The 20929-nt window shown below is 37.5% G+C and overlaps 2 protein-coding genes across 2 annotated transcripts; one reads left to right on the forward strand and one right to left on the reverse strand.

The window, feature by feature from the left end:
• Positions 1-15592: 15592 nt before the first annotated feature.
• LOC114166932 lies at positions 15593-16811 on the reverse strand. The gene is made up of 5 exons (XM_028051819.1): positions 16568-16811; positions 16341-16477; positions 16164-16265; positions 16008-16073; positions 15593-15916 (listed from the first exon to the last, which is right to left on the reverse strand). The coding sequence occupies exons 1-5, from the start codon at positions 16809-16811 to the stop codon at positions 15593-15595; spliced, it is 873 nt and encodes a 290-aa protein (XP_027907620.1).
• Positions 16812-17895: 1084 nt separating this feature from the next.
• On the forward strand, positions 17896-20106 carry LOC114166934 (protein FAR-RED IMPAIRED RESPONSE 1-like). The gene is made up of 2 exons (XM_028051820.1): positions 17896-19812; positions 20062-20106. The coding sequence occupies exons 1-2, from the start codon at positions 17896-17898 to the stop codon at positions 20104-20106; spliced, it is 1962 nt and encodes a 653-aa protein (XP_027907621.1).
• The last annotated feature ends 823 nt before the right edge of the window (positions 20107-20929 follow it).

The raw sequence follows: 20929 nt of genomic DNA on the forward strand, positions 1-20929 counted from the left end.
TTAAAATAGATTTGGATTAAAATCCATATATTTTAATTAGATAAATTGATTTGAAAATTTTTCGATCCAATTAAAACTAGATTTAGTTCAATTTTTCGATGAGAGTAATTTCAGTAAGATAGATCTAATATATCTAATTATTAGATTCATTAAATATATATATATATATATATATATATATATATATATATATATTAATCAATTTGACTTGACAGGCTTAGAATGTCTCGGACCGATTCTTCGACTTAAATCAATCCAACTTGACCTTTGGCCAAAGATCCGAGAATGACTCAGGCCCACCTTTGACAAGGGTTGACTTAGGCCAACCTTCAACTGGAACAGACTTTGGTGGATCTTCAACTGAGGTCTACTCTAGTCGACCTTTGACCGGACAAACTTAGTTGACCTACAACCAAGCTAACTCGATTGACCTTCGGTTAGGCATACCTAGTCGACCATTAGTTGATCCGACTCGAGCAATATGCAGTTAGACCAACTATGCCAAACTTCAGTCGACCTTCGACTAAGGCCGACTCGATTGACCTTTAGCCAAGATTGCCTCGGTCGACCTTTGATCAGGGATGACTTGGGGCGACCCTCGACTGTCAACGACTTGAGTTGATCTTCCCATGGATTCGACTCAGTCGAGGTTGACTCGGTCGAGGTTGACTCAGGTCAACCTTCAACCAGGGTCGATGCGGGCTAACCTTCGATCGAAAGTAAGGATGGGAAAACGGGTAACTAATACTAGTTTAGCTTGAGCAACTACTAGCCCGAAAAAAATAAGTCGGGACAATCAACATATTAAACACGGGTTGAAGAACCAAACTTGTATAATTTGTCGGGTTGGTAGACTGACCTGCCAATTTTGTAGAAAACCCTAAACTCCAAAACTGAGCAAGGCAAATTTAGGGAAAAATTAGGGTAGAAAACCTTAGAAATCTAGAAAACAATAGCAAAACAAAAAATTTGAACATTTATACAACTAGAATAATCAATATAATTTGTACTCTCCTCGCCTCTAGGTCGGAATCCAATTTGGTTTCCGAGTAATACACAGTTCATCAAAGATTTTCAGAATGGTAAGTCGGATAGCTCGTCCAATGGTAAGTCGGACAGCTTAGCCAAACTTTAAAAACATGTTTGTACACAATTAGATGGCCCAACAACAGCCCAAAAGGAGGAAACGTGGCGCAGAAAGAATGCGTAAAATAAGTAGTAACTGACAAGCAAATATCCTTGGATTTTAGGAACAGCCCCTGGCGAGATTTCAGCAGAGAATAATGGAGAAGTGGGTAGGTTGGTTAGTTAAAAATCTGGCAGTAAAGTAATGACTGGAGACTGAAAGACCCTATATATACATGAGAGATTAAGGAAAAGAGGGTGAATTTTTTGAGGTGAGCGAAAAATAAAGAAGATAAAGTTGAGGGAGTTCCTTTACGACAATTAATTATCATAGTTCTGGTTTTGGTCCTTAATTTCCAGACCGAAACATTGGCGCCTACCGTGAGGCAGGTAAAACTAGCATCCATGTCCACATAAAACGATATGGCAATGACTACCCCTGGAAACAATGGAGGACATTCCCTCACCATGGAACAAATCATGCAACACATTGAAAGCTTACAGCAGAAGAATGAAGCAATGAGGAAATAGGTGAACGACGAACATACTCGAAGGCAAGAGCACGAGGCGAGACGTCGGGCCGAAATGGAAGCAGAAAGTGAACGCTTGCGGAAGGAGACATTGGAGTCCCGCCAACGCCTACAAGAATCACTACGTCAGTAGGAACAACTTTGAAAATGCAATGAGGATTTACGCACGTGGATGCGAGATCGTGGTCACCTTCAAGATTGCAACACCTTGAATAGGAGCATGAATCAAGAGGAAGGGCACCCATTTGCTAGAAGAATAATGGAGGAGTTGATTCCCCCGAATTTTATCATCCCAAATATCCCACCATTCTTTGGGGAGGTCGACCCTGAGGCCCATCTCAAAGATTTTTTAGCCTAGATGTTAATCTCAGGAGGGAGTGATGCGACTCATTGCAAAATGTTTGTAGGGACGCTCATTGGAACAACTCTCAAATGGTTCAGTAAGTTTCTCAGTGCATCCATTACATCCTTCACTGCTTTCTCTCAGGTATTCTTGGAACGTTCGCGATAAATCGGCCAAAACAGCTACAGATTGTTGACATGTTCGACATAAAGCAACGCCTAGAGGAGTCATTGAAGCAGTTCCTCAACCGCTTCTGCAATATAAGCATGGGACTCACTAACCCTAACGAGGAGATGTTAGTAGGGGCTTTTGTCAAAGGATTGCGAGCAAATCCTTTTAGCGAATCCTTAATCAGGTTGCCTGCGGTAACGTAGGCAGAGGTAAGAGGCCGAGCTACAGTACACATCAAAACGGAGGAAGCAATGCAAAAAAAAAAAGAGCGGAGGAAAAGGAAAAACGCCTGAATCCTGAATACAAGAACAAAGGTGAAGCCCCGTGACTTCAAAGAAAATGATATGTGTTAATGAGGGCTCACGCGATCGAGATAAAGGACAAACTCTCGCTAAAATGGGTAGGACCATTCCGAGTCCAAAAGGTCCTACTCGGAGGGGCATAAAAATTGGAGACGTTGGATGGAACGACCATTCTTAGGACATGGAACGCAGCAAGTCTATAGTTCTATTTTAGTTAAATATTTGTCTCTGCTATTATTTCTTTAATTTTTTCTGATGTTAGAAAATTCATTTCATTTCTTAAATAAAACCTCACACTCTTTTTTGCCTTCCAACATCATTGGGTGGGTTTTTTAACGAGGTGGGTTGTTCATAATTTGGTGTGTTTGTTAACGCTCATATTTAAAGTTCCTTATTCTTGATTTTTTTGAATCTCGGTCTGACCTCGAAATGCACTTGGTAAAAATCTCAGTATGCTGAGAGCTATCTTAGTACGACCTCGTTACGCACTTGGTAAAAACCTTAGTACGTTGAGGGCTATCTCGGTCTAATCTCGCTACGCGCTTGATAAAAACCTCAGTACACTAAGGGCTATCTCAGTCCGACCTCGCTACGCGCTTGGTAAAAATCTTAGTACGTCGAGGGCTATCTTGGTCCGACCTCACTATGCGCTTGAGAAAAAACCTCTGTACGCTGAAGGCTATCACGGTTCGACCTCGTTACACGCTTGGTAAAACCCTCAGTACGCTGAGGGCTATCTCGGTCCGACCTCGCTACGTGCTTGGCAAAAATCTCATTACGTTGAGGGCTATCTTGGTCTGACCTCACTATGCGCTTGGTAAAAACCTCGGTATGCTAAGGACTATCTTGGTCCAACCTCGCTACGCGTTTGGAAAAAAAAACTCACAACGTTGAGGGCTATTTCGATCCGACCTCGCTACGCGGTTGGCAAAAACCTCATTACATTGAGGGCTATCTCGGTCTGACCTCGCTACGCGCTTGGTAAAAACCTCAGTACGTTGAGGGTTATCACGGTCTAACCTCGCTACGTATTTGGGAAAAAACTTCAGTACGCTGAGGGCTATCTCGGTTCGACCTCGCTACACGCTTGGTAAAAACTCAGTACGTTGAGGGCTATCTCGGTCCGACCTCGCTACGCACTTGGCAAAAACCTAATTACGTAGAGGGCTATCTCGGTCCGACCTCGCTACGCGCTTGGAAAAAACCTCAGTACGCTAAGGGCTTCTTGGTCCGACCGCGCTACGTGCTTGGGAAAAAACCTCAGTACGTTAAGGGCTATCTCAATTCGATCTCGTTACGTGCTAGGTAAAAACCTAAGTACGCTGAGGGCTATCTCGGTTCGATCTTGCTATGCGCTTGGTAAAAACCTCAGTACGTTGAGGGCTATCTCGGTCCGGCCTCGCTACGCGCTTGGTAAAAATCTTAGTATGCTAAGGACAATCTCGGTCCGATCACGCGCTTGGTAAAAACCTCAGTACGTTGAGGGCTATCTCGGTCTGACCTCGTTACGTGCTTGGTAAAAACCTTAGTACGCTAAGGGCTATCTGGGTTTGACCTCGCTACGCGCTTGGGAAAAAACCTCAGTACACTGAGGGCTATATCGGTCCGACCTTACTACGCGCTTGGTAAAAACCTCAGTACACTGAGGGCTATCTCGGTTCGACCTCGCTACGTGCTTAGTAAAATTCTCAGTACGCTGAGGACTATCTCGATTCGACCTCGCTATGCACTTGGTAAAAACCTCACTACGTTGAGGGCTATCTCGCTCCGACCTCGGTACACGCTTCGTAAAAACGGTTAGTACAGTTTTAAACTTGAGCCATTGGATCTAAAGCAAATAGAATATTTAATGGCTAACGTGTGTCAGGGTAGGTGAGATATAATAAATGGAGGCAGAAGTGTTACGTCATATATGTCATATCATATAAATATAAGTGTTATGCAAGAGAGGGAGCAACTCTTCATGGTACGATGCAGAGTTGGAAGGCTATGTACTCTCCTTGTCTCCAGGTCGGAATCCGATCTGGTTTTCTGAGTAATACGTGGTTCATCAAAGATTTTCATAATGGTAAGTCGGATAACTCGTCCAAACTGTAAAAAGTTTCTGTACACAAGCAGATGGCCCAACAACAGCCCAAAAAAAGCATCCCAAAATGAGGAAACATGGCGCAGAAAGAATGCATAAAATATGTAGTAACTGACAAGCAAATATCCCTAGATTTTAGGAACAACCCCTGGTGAGATTTCAAGAGAGAATAATGGAGAAGTGGATAGGTTAGTTAGCTAAAAATCTGGCACTAAGGTAACAATTGGAGACTGAAATACCTTATATATACATGAGAGATTAAGGAAAAGGGGTGAATTTTTTTGGGTAAGTGAAAAATATAGAAGAGAAAGTTGAGGGAGTTCCTTTACGGCAATTAATTATCATAGTTCTGGTTTTGGTCCTTAATTTCAGACCAGAACATAATCATAAATAAAAAACAAGGAAATTAGGTCAAAATCAAGAACCACAAAAATAAAATACAACTACTACCAAGATACAATTAATACAACTACCCAACTACTACCAAAATACTATTAATGAACTTCTAGTCTTAAACATAGCTACCCAATTAGAACAATTTAATGAACTGAATAATTATTACTAAGAAGCATTCCTATCTTTTGCATTTCTCAAGCTACCCTCGTTTAAGTTTACCAAACAGTTCATCTATTTCTAGCCCTAATAAATAAGGTTGAGAAGGTTGATAAGCTAAAGTTTCACAACATAGTGAGGTAGACCCATTCTAGTGGATCTTTTGAAAGTAGGAAAAAGGTTGACAAAAAGAAAATGCACCACACGTGAGAATAAATTTGTTCATATATACAAACGATCTACTAAGAGTTTGTCAAAGAAGTGATCCAGGGCGTGAGAAATTGGAAAAGTGAAAAGAAATAATGAGAAACCAAAGAGGGAAAAAGGAAAATGATTTCCAATTGGAAGTCCCACTATATGAAAAGGGAAATTAAGCATTGAAATTTTTTATTGCGATTGAGAGATGAAGATTCAAATAGAGTTAGGCTAATTCTTAGGCATGTGAGCACAACGATAATGAATGTAAAAAAAAAAATAAGAAAAGAGAGAAGGTGAAAAATGAAGTGGGAAATTAAAATATGTGAAAATTTATTGCAATTGATTAAAAAAAAACATCGACACATATTAGGGGTTTGAGAAACCTTCATTACACATATTTCTTACTAGAGGCTATTATAACCTATGTTAATAAATTATTAAAATTAATATATTTTGTAGTAAACTCTTATGTAACTATAACAAAAAATACAAATCACTCCTTAAAATGTTAATGTTTGATAAAACATAAGAGAAAGTTAGAAGAGAAATACTTTATTGAAAGTATAAGAATAAGTTGTTTACATAAGTGAATTATGCTTGTATATAAAGAGAAAATACAAGCAACAAAAAATAATAACATAATAGAAAATTGTAACATAAAATTATCATATAAAACCTAATATAAAATCATAACTGAAAGATATAAGCAATATCTCTAACACCCTCTCTCAAGGTGGCATGGAGATTGTGAAAGCCCAACTTGAAAGTAGTAGGTTTGGAAAGTAGTCGGATGAAGATCCTTGAGAAATGGAGAACTTTGAGAAATTGAAAATTTGAGAATTTGAGAAATTTGAGAACCTTGAGAAATTGAAGAATCATGATGGTTGTTTTTCTTTTTTGATGTTTTTTTATAGCTCTTAAATCTAGATATTTAGGAGGTATTGATCAGAAAATTGTACAATCAAAATTTTCATGGTTGATAATTGTTATCAACAAGAAAGAGATATAAAAGAATAAACACATTATTTTTTTACAATGAAGAAAGAAAGGGTGAGGAGAAGTACAACTCATCATGAATAAAGCGACAAAGAGAAGGTAGTTACGGAAGATGTGGAAGGTATATTTCATCTGATACCATGTTAGTATTAGATAAAACACAAATAAGAGAAAGTTAGAAGAGAAAGTATGAGAAAATTTTTTTTACATAAGTTAATTATGCTTGTATATAAAGAGAAAATAAAAACAACAGAAAATAATAACATAATAAAAAATCATAACAGAAAATTGTAATATAAAACTTAACATAAAATCATAACCAAAAAATATCAACAATATCTCTAACCTAAAATACCATTTGAAAATATTTACAAAAGTAATGAAAATTCTCTCTTACCTACAACTCAAACACATGCTTAGTTATCAATACAGAATACATAAGAAAAAGTGAATTATTACTAGGACTATGACAAATTTACAATTGAAAAATAAAAATTTATAACATGATTGTATCTTTTATTAATATTGAACACTTATTTTTTTCAACAAGAAAAGAAAATGTAATGTGTAATGTACTCTAAGAAAATCCTTTTTTGGAAAATCACTAAGTTCTGTATAAAATTCTTGAAAAGTGTTCTTAAAAAACTCGAAAGGTTTTTTTAAATCAGTTTGAAATTGCTTATAGATATTAAAAATTAGGCTTAAATACCTTTTTCGTCCTCATTTTTTGTAGTGTTTGTTGCGGATGGTCCTCATTTTTGCATTTCGTGTTTTATTTGGTCCATTTTTGTGACACCGTTTAAATGAGTAACGGAGGTTGCATTAGGGTGTGGTTACATGTACTGTACAGGTGGCTAATTAACGTTAACTTTTCAATTTGGAGGAAATTTTGCAATTAGGGCTTGAGTTGGATTGCAGTCACGTTCTTCATCGTTGGAGGCGATTTCTTCATCTTCGTCTTTCTTGAGCTCGGATTTGCAGAGGAAGCAGCTAATACTTGCCATTTCATCGTTGGATTGTTGTCGTGCTCTTCATTTCAATTTTCCAGTTAATCATCATCAACAAGGTAAGTGGGTTTAGGGTTTTATGGGTTGTGTTTGCTCCTGGGTTAGGGTTTTCGTAATTCTATTTTGGGGTTTGTTTGTGCTTGGATTGTTGTGATGTTCTACATGATTTCTAAATTACTTCCATGATTTTGTGTAGTTTGTATTTGTAGGTGGGGTTCAGTGGGATATTATTTTAGTTGGTTTGTTTATCGGTTGTCGGTGCTGGTGTAATGGTCCTCATTATTTTATTTGTAATTGATTGTAGCAGTGGTCCCCTATTGCGTTAAAGTAGGCTTAATAATACATCTTTTTTGTCTGTTTAATTTACTTTAGGGCAATGAGTGATGATAGGTTCGATGTTGTTGTCCACCACAGTGGTATTTTCGTACAAAATCGTGGGTTGCATTGTATGAATGGGGAAAAATCAACGTGGTCATGCAATCCGAATAGGTGGAGTTACTTTGAAGTTATAAATGCAATTAAGGAGATTGGGTATGTTAACATTAAGGGGATGTGGTATGTTGTCGAAAGAATATTTCACCTATTGCCAGATGACAATGGTGCTATAAATATGGTTAATGGTTCTAGGCGTTATGATGAGGTTCATTTGTTTGTGGTTCATGGTGTGGATGAAGCAGAGACAGTAGATGGTGTTGATGAAGAAGAGGTAGGTAATAATGTGCATGAAGATAAAATTGTATACCTCTGTGATGTTAACAATTAAAAAGCTCAATATTGATGCTTACAGATACCTTATTGTTATACCTCCAGGTATCTCTCCTGTACAAATACCTGATTTCTGTACAAATACCTTATTCATGTGCATATCAATATTGACGCCATTATTCATGTAAGTTCTGGTCCAAATCTAGATTTAGTGGTCGAGCCATATGCGACACAATTGTCAATAATATGAATGAAGCTTTTAATAGTGTCATAATGGATGCAAGAGGCAAACCCATAATCACCATGCTCGAGACAACTCTCATTACACAACTTTATATTTAAGAAACCATCTAAAAAACTCATACATTTTACACAAATGATCATTTTACGCTACAAACAATATCATGCACACGTGCCATGAATCCACAGAATTATTGGTGTCATTACAAAGAAAAATCAAACAGAAAAAGCAATAAAGCAAAGATCCAAAAACATTCAGCAAAACCTGTTTTCTCATACCAAAATTTTCCACTTGAATGCTAACTGAGAAAGGGTGTTTGATGAAGATCCATTTTCTTTGATAGCATTTGTGGCAGTGGCAGCTTCTTTCAACTCCTTCATTCTCTTCCTCATTTCTCTTCCTTCTTCTTCTTCCATCAAACACTTTATCATCTCAACAATTTCCACCCTTTCCACCAACCCATTTTCACTCACTCTTCCCCTCACTCCCACTTTCACTCCCTCACTCATCACAACCGCATTCATTCTCTGCTCAGCAAACAATGGCCATCTGACTTTAATCAATTAATTAATGGAAAATGTTACAGTTACTACCCAATTTGACTACCGAATTGACTACCTTACGTGGAATTAAATTTTTCATTTTTTTTGATTGAAAGAAGTGGAGTGGCACGTGAGTGAAGAAATCTGAACTTAAGTGCCCCTTTCACGTGTTGCCGTCAACTAACGGGCATTTTGTGAAATTGAAAAAAGAGGGAAAAAGTTTCACTTCGCAGACATTTGCAGAAACTTCACGGGTTCCATACCAACACTTTTGTTCTCCACCGCTCCATCGCACCTCTGAACTGCCACACCTCTTCGAAGTCCACAGCGCAGGCACGAAGTCCATCTTCCATTTCGAAAATCCACCACCACGACGAAGTCTGCCGTCCTTGCGAAGACCACCAAGCCTTCGAAGTTCCCCGTCCCTGCGAGGTCCCCCGTCCGTGCGCAGTCCACCGTTTTGGTGGTCTCCTTCGAAAATCCACCGCCCCTAAACACGGAAAGGTAACTTCTTTGTGCTGCTGTGTGTATGGTAAGTGTTTAGGGTTTTCCGGTGAAAGGGATGATTTAAGATTTTCATGATAATCATTGTGTTGAATGTAGGTTTTGATTGGTAGTGTGTTATTTAATTGTAATATTGACGGGATGATTTCTTATGAATTTGTGGTGACTGCATTTGTGTTTTCAGGTCAAAAATATGAGTCAAGTTAGTGAAGGAAGCGATTTTAGTGTTGACCGGAAGGTATGATATTTTTTTAATTCATTTTGTTTTGAATGTGTGTTTGATTAAAATTGCTATAACTAGTTTTTTTTTTTGTGTTGATCCAGATTTGTTTTAGGCATTCATGCCGAACCAAATTTATTGGTAGTTTGAATAAGAAGTTAACAAACGATCAAAAGTCATTTATTGAGGCAACACCATTTGCATGGTTGGTTGAGTTGAAAGAGTCTGTGAAGATATCTAGGAATCTGTTGAGTCTGTTAATTAGTCGGTGGGTTGAAAGGCTGGGGGGGTTTGACATGGGTACAAAAGTTGTTGCTTTTAGCTTATTAAACGTATGTGTTGGTCTTGGTTTGAGGGTAGTTGGGCAGAACATTGATTTAACCCGAGAAGGCTTAGATAGTCATTGCAAGAAGTTATTTGGACCTAAAAAAGTTGTTGATGTTGAAATGGTATATGACTACCTATTAAAACATAGTAAACATCTAGAAGTTAATGATTTTTGTAAGCTTTATCTTTTGTTAGGAATTTCTGAGTTTTTGTTAGCCAATCGTAGTGGCAGAGTATTTTCTATTTTGTTCAACATTGTTGATGACGTTTGTAGTATTGGGAAATATAATTGGGGTGGTGTGGTGTATGAGTATTTGGTTGGAAGCATTTGTGAAGCTAAAATGTTGATGAGAGATAAACCAGGTTCAAAAAACTTCCATGTTATGGGATGTGTTTACTTGTTACAGGTACCATATCTTTAACTTGGTTGATTTTCCATTTCATGAGATAAAAGTAAGTGGTGAAGAGTTGTGACTAATTTTCCTTTAAAATGTTCTAGTTATGGTCGTTCGACCATTTTCTGATGTCCAACTCAAAGGAACGGCGTCCAACTACCAAGTTCCCTAGAATCTTGCATTGGATGGAAGTGAAAGTAGGGGACTATGTAATTAAAAGGAGTGTGCATAGAAACATGGTAGGCTGTTTGACATGATTGATGTTAAGCTTTTCTTAATTATGTGATTAGTACTTGTTGAGAGTTTTTTTGAATTTCTTGCAGGTTGTTTCAGATGTTGCTGCCTCTGCAGAAGAGCTCAACAATACCTTTGTGAAAGAAGGTTTTGAGGAATTTGGACGTGGAAGTAAGGGTGGCAGAAAAGATGAGTTAATGGAACTTGTTGAACGTCAAGAACAAATCTTGGGTGAAATTCAAAAAGAAGTTTTTGAGTTGAAAGCAAATATGAGTGACAGGAAGAAGCAAGGACATGATGAGGTTGAAGATAATTATTATCAATGGGATGAATCTAGTGTTGCTGACATAGGTGAAGAAAAATTCAGTGAGATTGGTGAACATAAATCTGGGGATATTGATGAAGGTAATTTTGTTGAGACATCGACGGATCAACTTGGCAAAGAAGAAGATGGTGTACATCATGATGGCAAGGAAATACAACAAAGCAATATGTATGTAAGACGCAGGGATGGTCCAAGGAAGCGTTTCAAGAGTATTGCAATAAGAACTCCGTTTGCAACGTATAGCAGGAGGAAACGCAGTCAATAGTTGATTTAGATGAATGTTGTTTTGTGTTATTAAGAGTTCAGCTTGGATTATGTTAATTTGACATATGGTAATTGTGAAACAATTGTATTTCATACAACTTTGTTGAAATTCTTAGTGAAATCTTGTTACTGATATTCAATTGTTTTGATTAGGATACATATTTTGGTTTGTGAAATAATATTGAAGTGAATACAACATATTGTATTTTATAATTTTTTGCAATGGAACCCAAACAGCAGACCTCACTTCATAATTTTGTGCAAAATGTTATGGCCACGTCACCAGATAAAACATCAGGGGTCAACAGATTATTCATTCAATGATAGGATGAGTGTGCTGAAGCACTTGTGGGCTAATTCTTTCTGACCTTTTTGTTCTAGGAGTGTATATACCTACTCTAATTGTGATTGAGGTATTCCCTTACATCCTTAAGGTATCAGTTGTGGACATCCTTACAACATAGCAGGGGTGAATAAGTTGTGCAAAAAGTTCAGGGAAGGTCACCAGTTATCAATTGTGTGGTCACCAGATATTTCTTACATACCTAATTTAGGTGTGGTGAATTTATGTGGACCAATTATGTGGCACCAATATTTATTAGGTTCAACATCCCTTACACACATGCTTTGAGGGACATACTTGTCACCGTAAGTGGGGAAAAATTTTGCTGTCCATACAACAGGCCCCAATTCATTTTTTTTGTACAAAATGTAGTCGGCAGGTCAGCAGATAAAACATCAGGGGTCAACAGGTAATTCAGTCAATGTTAGGATGTGTGTGCTGAAGCACTTGTGGGCTAATTATTTTTGACCTTTTTGTAGTAGGAGTGTATATACCTACTCTAAAATTGATTGAGGTATTCCCTTACATCCTTAAGGTTTTGAGTTGTGGACATCCTTACAACATAGCAGGGGTGAATAAGTTGTGCAAAAAGTTCAGGGAAGGTCACCAGTTATCAATTGTGTGGTCACCAGATATTTCTTACAGACCTAATTTATGTGTGGTGAATTATGCGGACCAATTATGTGGCACCAATATTTATTAGGTTCAACATCCCTTACACACATGCTTTGAGGGACATACTTGTCACCGTAAGTGGGGAAAAATTTTGTTGTCCATACAACAGACCCCAATTCATTTTTTTTGTACAAAATGTTGTCGGCAGGTCAGCAGATAAAACATCAGGGGTCAACAGGTAATTCAGTCAATGTTAGGATGTGTGTGCTGAAGCACTTGTGGGCTAATTATTTTTGACCTTTTTGTAGTAGGAGTGTATATACCTACTCTAAAATTGATTGAGGTATTCCCTTACATCCTTAAGGTTTTGAGTTGTGGACATCCTTACAACATAGCAGGGGTGAATAAGTTGTGCAAAAAGTTCAGGGAAGGTCACCAGTTATCAATTGTGTGGTCACCAGATATTTCTTACAGACCTAATTTATGTGTGGTGAATTATGCGGACCAATTATGTGGCACCAATATTTATTAGGTTCAACATCCCTTACACACATGCTTTGAGGGACATACTTGTCACCGTAAGTGGGGAAAAATTTTGCTGTCCATACAACAGGCCCCAATTCATTTTTTTTGTACAAAATGTAGTCGGCAGGTCAGCAGATAAAACATCAGGGGTCAACAGGTAATTCAGTCAATGTTAGGATGTGTGTGCTGAAGCACTTGTGGGCTAATTATTTTTGACCTTTTTGTAGTAGGAGTGTATATACCTACTCTAAAATTGATTGAGGTATTCCCTTACATCCTTAAGGTTTTGAGTTGTGGACATCCTTACAACATAGCAGGGGTGAATAAGTTGTGCAAAAAGTTCAGGGAAGGTCACCAGTTATCAATTGTGTGGTCACCAGATATTTCTTACAGACCTAATTTATGTGTGGTGAATTATGCGGACCAATTATGTGGCACCAATATTTATTAGGTTCAACATCCCTTACACACATGCTTTGAGGGACATACTTGTCACCGTAAGTTGGGAAAAATTTTGTTGTCCATACAACAGACCCCAATTCATTTTTTTTGTACAAAATGTTGTCGGCAGGTCAGCAGATAAAACATCAGGGGTCAACAGGTAATTCAGTCAATGTTAGGATGTGTGTGCTGAAGCACTTGTGGGCTAATTATTTTTGACCTTTTTGTAGTAGGAGTGTATATACCTACTCTAAAATTGATTGAGGTATTCCCTTACATCCTTAAGGTTTTGAGTTGTGGACATCCTTACAACATAGCAGGGGTGAATAAGTTGTGCAAAAAGTTCAGGGAAGGTCACCAGTTATCAATTGTGTGGTCACCAGATATTTCTTACAGACCTAATTTATGTGTGGTGAATTATGCGGACCAATTATGTGGCACCAATATTTATTAGGTTCAACATCCCTTACACACATGCTTTGAGGGACATACTTGTCACCGTAAGTGGGGAAAAATTTTGTTGGCCATACAACAGACCCCAATTCATTTTTTTTGTACAAAATGTTGTCGGCAGGTCAGCAGATAAAACATCAGGGGTCAACAGGTAATTCAGTCAATGTTAGGATGTGTGTGCTGAAGCACTTGTGGGCTAATTATTTTTGACCTTTTTGTAGTAGGAGGGTATATACCTACTCTAAAATTGATTGAGGTATTCCCTTACATCCTTAAGGTTTTGAGTTGTGGACATCCTTACAACATAGCAGGGGTGAATAAGTTGTGCAAAAAGTTCAGGGAAGGTCACCAGTTATCAATTGTGTGGTCACCAGATATTTCTTACAGACCTAATTTATGTGTGGTGAATTATGCGGACCAATTATGTGGCACCAATATTTATTAGGTTCAACATCCCTTACACACATGCTTTGAGGGACATACTTGTCACCGTAAGTGAGGAAAAATTTTGTTGTCCATACAACAGACCCCAATTCATTTTTTTTGTACAAAATGTTGTCGGCAGGTCAGCAGATAAAACATCAGGGGTCAACAGGTAATTCAGTCAATGTTAGGATGTGTGTGCTGAAGCACTTGTGGGCTAATTATTTTTGACCTTTTTGTAGTAGGAGTGTATATACCTACTCTAAAATTGATTGAGGTATTCCCTTACATCCTTAAGGTTTTGAGTTGTGGACATCCTTACAACATAGCAGGGGTGAATAAGTTGTGCAAAAAGTTCAGGGAAGGTCACCAGTTATCAATTGTGTGGTCACCAGATATTTCTTACAGACCTAATTTATGTGTGGTGAATTATGCGAACCAATTATGTGGCACCAATATTTATTAGGTTCAACATCCCTTACACACATGCTTTGAGGGACATACTTGTCACCGTAAGTGGGGAAAAATTTTGCTGTCCATACAACAGACCCCAATTCATTTTTTTTGTACAAAATGTAGTCGGCAGGTCAGCAGATAAAACATCAGGGGTCAACAGGTAATTCGGTCAATGTTAGGATGTGTGTGCTGAAGCACTTGTGGGCTAATTATTTTTGACCTTTTTCTAGTAGGAGTGTATATACCTACTCTAAAATTGATTGAGGTATTCCCTTACATCCTTAAGGTTTTGAGTTGTGGACATCCTTACAACATAGCAGGGGTGAATAAGTTGTGCAAAAAGTTCAGGGAAGGTCACCAGTTATCAATTGTGTGGTCACCAGATATTTCTTACAGACCTAATTTATGTGTGGTGAATTATGCGAACCAATTATGTGGCACCAATATTTATTAGGTTCAACATCCCTTACACACATGCTTTGAGGGACATACTTGTCACCGTAAGTGGGGAAAAATTTTGCTGTCCATACAACAGACCCCAATTCATTTTTTTTGTACAAAATGTAGTCGGCAGGTCAGCAGATAAAACATCAGGGGTCAACAGGTAATTCAGTCAATGTTAGGATGTGTGTGCTGAAGCACTTGTGGGCTAATTATTTTTGACCTTTTTGTAGTAGGAGTGTATATACCTACTCTAAAATTGATTGAGGTATTCCCTTACATCCTTAAGGTTTTGAGTTGTGGACATCCTTACAACATAGCAGGGGTGAATAAGTTGTGCAAAAAGTTCAGGGAAGGTCACCAGTTATCAATTGTGTGGTCACCAGATATTTCTTACAGACCTAATTTATGTGTGGTGAATTATGTGGACCAATTATGTGGCACCAATATTTATTAGGTTCAACATCCCTTACACACATGCTTTGAGGGTCATTCTTGTCACCGTAAGTGGGGAAAAATTTTGTTGCCCATACAACAGACCCCAATTAATTTTTTTTGTACAAAATGTTGTGGGTAAGTCACCAGATAAAACATCAGGGGTCAACAGATTATTCAGTCGGAGTGTGCAGAAATATCATATGCAGTTCGATTTTATCAGAGAATGTTGCTTAGGTGAATAAAGAGATCTGCATAATAACAACAATAATAGACAGTTACTACATTTCTTTAACCAAATATTGTTTGATAGTTCAAAGTACAAACAACAACATTCAATGCTTAATCAAAATTTAAATAGCATGGAAATAAAATACATCAAATAGTTTTGAGCTAACTATGTGAAATATTATCCAAGGCAGATGATTCATCCTTAGAGGTCTCCCCCAGTTCATAAGAAGGACTTTGAGTTGAGGGAGAAATCATCTTCTGTAGTATTTCGTCCACATTGGCCGACACAGGTGGTGGGTTGTTGGTGTCGACATTTGCCCCGATATTATGATCCATATTTATGTTTTGATTTACGTTTAAATCAGATTGCACATTTGTCTCCTTATTTTGATCGACAGTTTTTTTCGGAACATAGTTAAGTCGCACCACAGGCAAAGAAGCCTTTACTTCTTCTTCAGTTGGAGGGCTAATGTTATATTTGAAAACCTATTAAACAGAAAAATGAGAAAAGTGTATCAAATTCAACCATCTGTACAAGTGAAGAAAAAACTAAATTATGTGTTGTTATTTTATTTACCTTGACAATGTTCCTTAGAGTGATATTTAGGTATTGAATCAGTCGAGGATGCTTGAAGACGGCAACCTACACATTCAATATGCATGCACTTTTAGCAAGAGTAGTTTACGATGATTACAAATAATATTTAAAAAAATGTGTGCCTTGTTTTTATACTTCTTTCAATAGCAGAACAGATCCAACAGCAACATCTGAACCAAATTCAGCATCCTTAAGCACTTTATTGTGGATGCTAGCTTTCGCGATATCAGATGGGTCCTAATATAGTCATGTTGAACATAAGTGATATATCATAAAGAATGAGTACATCACAATCGCTTAAAACAAACTAACCTTCATAGTGATAAGCATGTCACCAAGCCCGTTTGGCTTACATTCTTTGACTACACAAGCCATAAAGGGCATTCTTTCCAATGATTTCCTTTGTGACAATGGAGTTATATTTTTAATGTCTCTATCCTGAACCAGAGCTACGGGATAAATGATGAAATCAGTCATTAAAGTAATATCATGGAGATATATTTTGAGAACTAATTTAGTAGGACGACAAGGACACTAACCATGGTGTTTGATGAACTGCTCTGCCCACTTCCAAGCATTTGAGTAAAAATCACGTGCATGACTCGCAGCAGCCATTTTGTTCATAAACTCTTGTGTATTGTGTGCTTCATCTAATTGCCTGTTAAGGATAACAGCCTGGGCGTTTGCAGCTGGTCCAGGGATGAAAGTTGTGGCTGAGTTCGACCTTTCTAGAAATTTTTTGAGAACCTCGTCATCTACCGCCAATGCCTCCCACGGATCCATTATTGAAACAAGATGGACTTCCCTTTAGAAGTGGGTTGAGAAAACTTTGAAGTAAACCTTCCCAATACGAGATGTACTTACGACGTTTAGAGATACTTAGCCAGGTCATCTTACTGTTATATATGGAAAAATATAATGCAGAATTACAACTTTGCCCTTCACTTGCTTTTTGAACACGCCAAACTTAATGCATACCATTCAAGCTGTTCTGTTTCATTGCATTGGACGCGTCCCTCCACCCACCACCCTAAAATCATTTCGCAGCATTAAATGGGTTTTATTGCATTGCATTGAACCACCGTCTTAGAAATTAGGGTTTCATTGAAGCAAAATAATAACATGGAAATGAGCAATAAATGTTGAAGGACTACTTCCCAACTGCTCAAACAAGTTTACTGCAAACCATCAAACAATGTAAGTGTTTCGTTTCCATTTATTTATTTCAGATGCCATTTCGTACGAAACCTTATTTAATGAACACTGAACCACTGATGCGAGGGTTTTTGTATAAATTTTCTTCAATGGATGTCTCATGAAAGAACTTTTCCACACTTATGAAAAAACTATTAATGCTCATCGTTATAAAGATCAAATTTTTATGTTGAAAACGAAGGAATCCTTTTAATATATTAACTTTTAAGCAACTTGTATGGTCATGAGTTATATGATAACATACATACATGGGCTCTCATCATGATATTCGATTTTTTGAATAACAGATGGAGGACGATGAACAAAACAACGTTATGGGTTTGGAGGACATAACTTTATTACACATAGAGGGGGGTACAGGAAGTGTGACTCAAGAGCACTGCAATGATGACTACCATCATCAAAGCACTTTGATGAAGTTCTGTGTCCATATGTTGGGATGATTTTCGAAAGTGCTGATGAAGTGAAGAATTATTACAGAGAGTACGCAATTAAATCAGGTTTTGGAATTAGAATAAGAACATCTAAAAAGGACGTTGACAACCAAATGTGTTACTTAAAGTTAGTTTGTTCCCGTGAGGGGAAGTGTGTGTCTTCCATTCCACCTGAAATGAAGACTCTTCTAACACAAAGAAAGCAATGTCCAGCACGCATGACAGCAGTTCGAAAGCAAGATATGTGGATGATTAACAGTGTGATAGATGAACATAACCATGACGTTAGTCCAACAAAATCCAGGCTTATTCGTGGGAATAGAAAGCTGAATATGCAAGTCAAAAGGACCCTTGACCTAAATGACCAAGCCGGTGTTCGCATTAATAAGAGCTTTCGGTCCTTGGTGTGTGATGCAGGGGGATTTGAAAATTTACAATTTGTGGAACGAGACGCTAGGAACTACATTGGTAAGCAAAGACGTGCATTAGGGAAGGAAGGTGACGGACAAGCTTTGTTAAACCACTTTTCAGCTATGAGGGAATTGAATAAAGATTTCTTTTTTGAAATTGATATGGATCCAGATAATCGCATTAGCAACGTATTTTGGGCTGATGCTAGGAGTAGGGCTGCCTTTATGGAGTTTGGGGATGTTGTATCATTTGATACAACGTACTTAACCAATAAGTACGACATGCCATTTGCACCATTTGTTGGGGTTAATCACCATGGTCATTCAATCTTACTAGGTTGTGGACTTCTATCTGCAGAAGACAGTAGTACATTTGTGTGGCTATTTCGATGTTGGTTGCGATGCATGGGAAATAAATCCCCTGAAGGCATTGTCACTGATCAGTGCAAGGCTATGCAAAATGCAATCCAAATGGTCTTCCCCAACACACGACATCGTTGGTGCCTTTGGCACATAATGAAGAAACTTCCCGAAAAATTGATTGGTTATACAAACTACAAGGAAATCAAGCATACCATGAAGCAATTGGTGTATGAATCATCTACTGCAGAGGATTTTGAGAGTGGATGGAATAATTTCATTGAACTGTATGACCTAGAACTAAATGAATGGTTGCACACCCTATTTGAAGAAAGGCATCGATGGGTGCCATGTTATTTGAAATGTGATTTTTGGGCTGGTATGTCGACAACACAAAGAAGTGAGGGGATGAACGCCTTTTTTGATGGGTTCATTAACTCTACAACCACACTCCAACAATTTGTGGTTCAATATGACAACGCCCTTCGTTCCAAGGCAGAGAAGGAGTACGAGGCGGACTTCAATTCTGTTAATACTACCATTCCCTGTGGATCTCAATCATTTATCGAGAGGCAATTTCAGGAGGAATACACTCATGCAAAATTTGGGGAAGTGCAAAACGAATTTCGGTGCAAAATGAACTGTAACGTGAAAAATGTTGTATTTGATGGGATTAGGACAAAATATTTTGTCAAAGAAGCTTTGATATGGAAAGACGAAAGTGCAGACAAGATGCATGAAGTTATATTTGATCCTTCAACAAAAGACATTGAATGCTCTTGTCGACTGTTTGAGTTTAGAGGTATTCTTTGTCGACACAGCCTAATGGTCCTTGCACAAGAAGATGTTAGATGTGTTTCACAAAAGTATATTCTTGGTCGGTGGAGTAAACGGATACGTAGAAGGCATACTTTGATACGAGCATCATACAACACTAAGAAAGACGAACCAAATGTTAAGAGGTATGACTTTTTGTGTAAGAAATTTTATGACATTGCTGAGCTTGCATGTGAAAGTCAAAGTGGAACAGACTTCCTTGTTGACCAACTGGAGTCGTTGTCAAAAAATGCATCCATAAGAGATGCGGGAGCAACTTCATTAGGGGCTCAAAAAGACATGTCTTCTACACCTAATACTGCAGTTGAACACAACAATATACTAAGCCCAGTCCATGTCAAAAGAAAGGGTCGACCACGAGGATTAAGGATGCAATCAACCGTTGAAAAGATTGGCAAAAAAAATATATGTAAGGCTGCAAGGAACAAAGCATGTAGGGATGGAATCTCAGTCCATCACAGTGACCTTGGGACTTCTACTAAACAATCTACTGGTGCAGAAATGAATGGAAGAGATATAAACAACATGGTAAGTTTTATTGTAATAAGTAGGTTTACTGAGTTATACAAAGTCATTAATTATTTTAAATCATGCAATTGCCAGGTTTGTGATTTGCAGTGCACGGGCTTTGTATCCTTGTTAACATCAGTAGAAAGCACAAAACTTTGTCATGAAAGTCAACACATTTTTAGGTGAGATTCAGATCTGAGATCTTTAATTAAAAATACACTTCATCACTACTACCTATTATGACAGTAGGTTTTTTGTTACGTGCAGGAACTAGTTTGCAAAGAAAATCTACTTTTGGATTGGTTGACCTAATCAACATGGCATAACCAAACACCTTTTGATTTTGGATTATGTGTTTGTGAATGACATGTTTAGTTATGGACATAATTATTTTGCTTTCAATTTCAATGTGGGTGACCTTCACTGCAGTGTATCCTTGTACAAAAATATTGTCATGGGTCACCACTTATTTTGTCAAGACTCATCACATTTCGCCAATGCTGACAAATGTTATTAAAAACGTTTACCCTACAATTATTTTGATGGATGTATTTTATTGCATTTAAAATGCATGTGGAAGGAATGGTAGTTTTCGAGTGGATATATGGTGATTTTTATTCATCTCGCTTGCACAACAGACATATTTTTATTCTAATGATTTCAGTTCAGGTTTTAAATACCCAATTTTAAAAGCATATTGAAATAAAAGCACTTCCTATGAAGGAGTTGATTTATGACATTGCATATCTGATTCAAAATGATATAACTTCAATTTACTAAAAATGAGCACGTCGAATTCAGTGTATAGTTGCTTTCATTAATTTAGTTAACTAAATTATTTATCTCTTTAGTGAGAACTTCCTTTTAAACAAAACAACATAATTAATTTTTACTCCATCACTTAACTAAGTTAAAGGTCATGTCAGTTTAATCATTGCACATAAAATAAATCATCAATTCAGAACAAGAGTGCAAACTACCTTGTTAAATGAACATCTTGTCATTTTAATCATTGTAAATGAAACGAACATTGTTTTCAATTCTGGACACACTATATTATTTATCAAACAACCCAATATTGACAAAGAAAGTTGCACTTCCATTTCACATGGCCACAAAATTACATTAATAATTG

The sequence above is a fragment of the Vigna unguiculata genome, chromosome 10, assembly GCF_004118075.2.
Source record: "Vigna unguiculata cultivar IT97K-499-35 chromosome 10, ASM411807v1, whole genome shotgun sequence".
NCBI classification, from domain to species: Eukaryota; Viridiplantae; Streptophyta; class Magnoliopsida; order Fabales; family Fabaceae; genus Vigna; species Vigna unguiculata.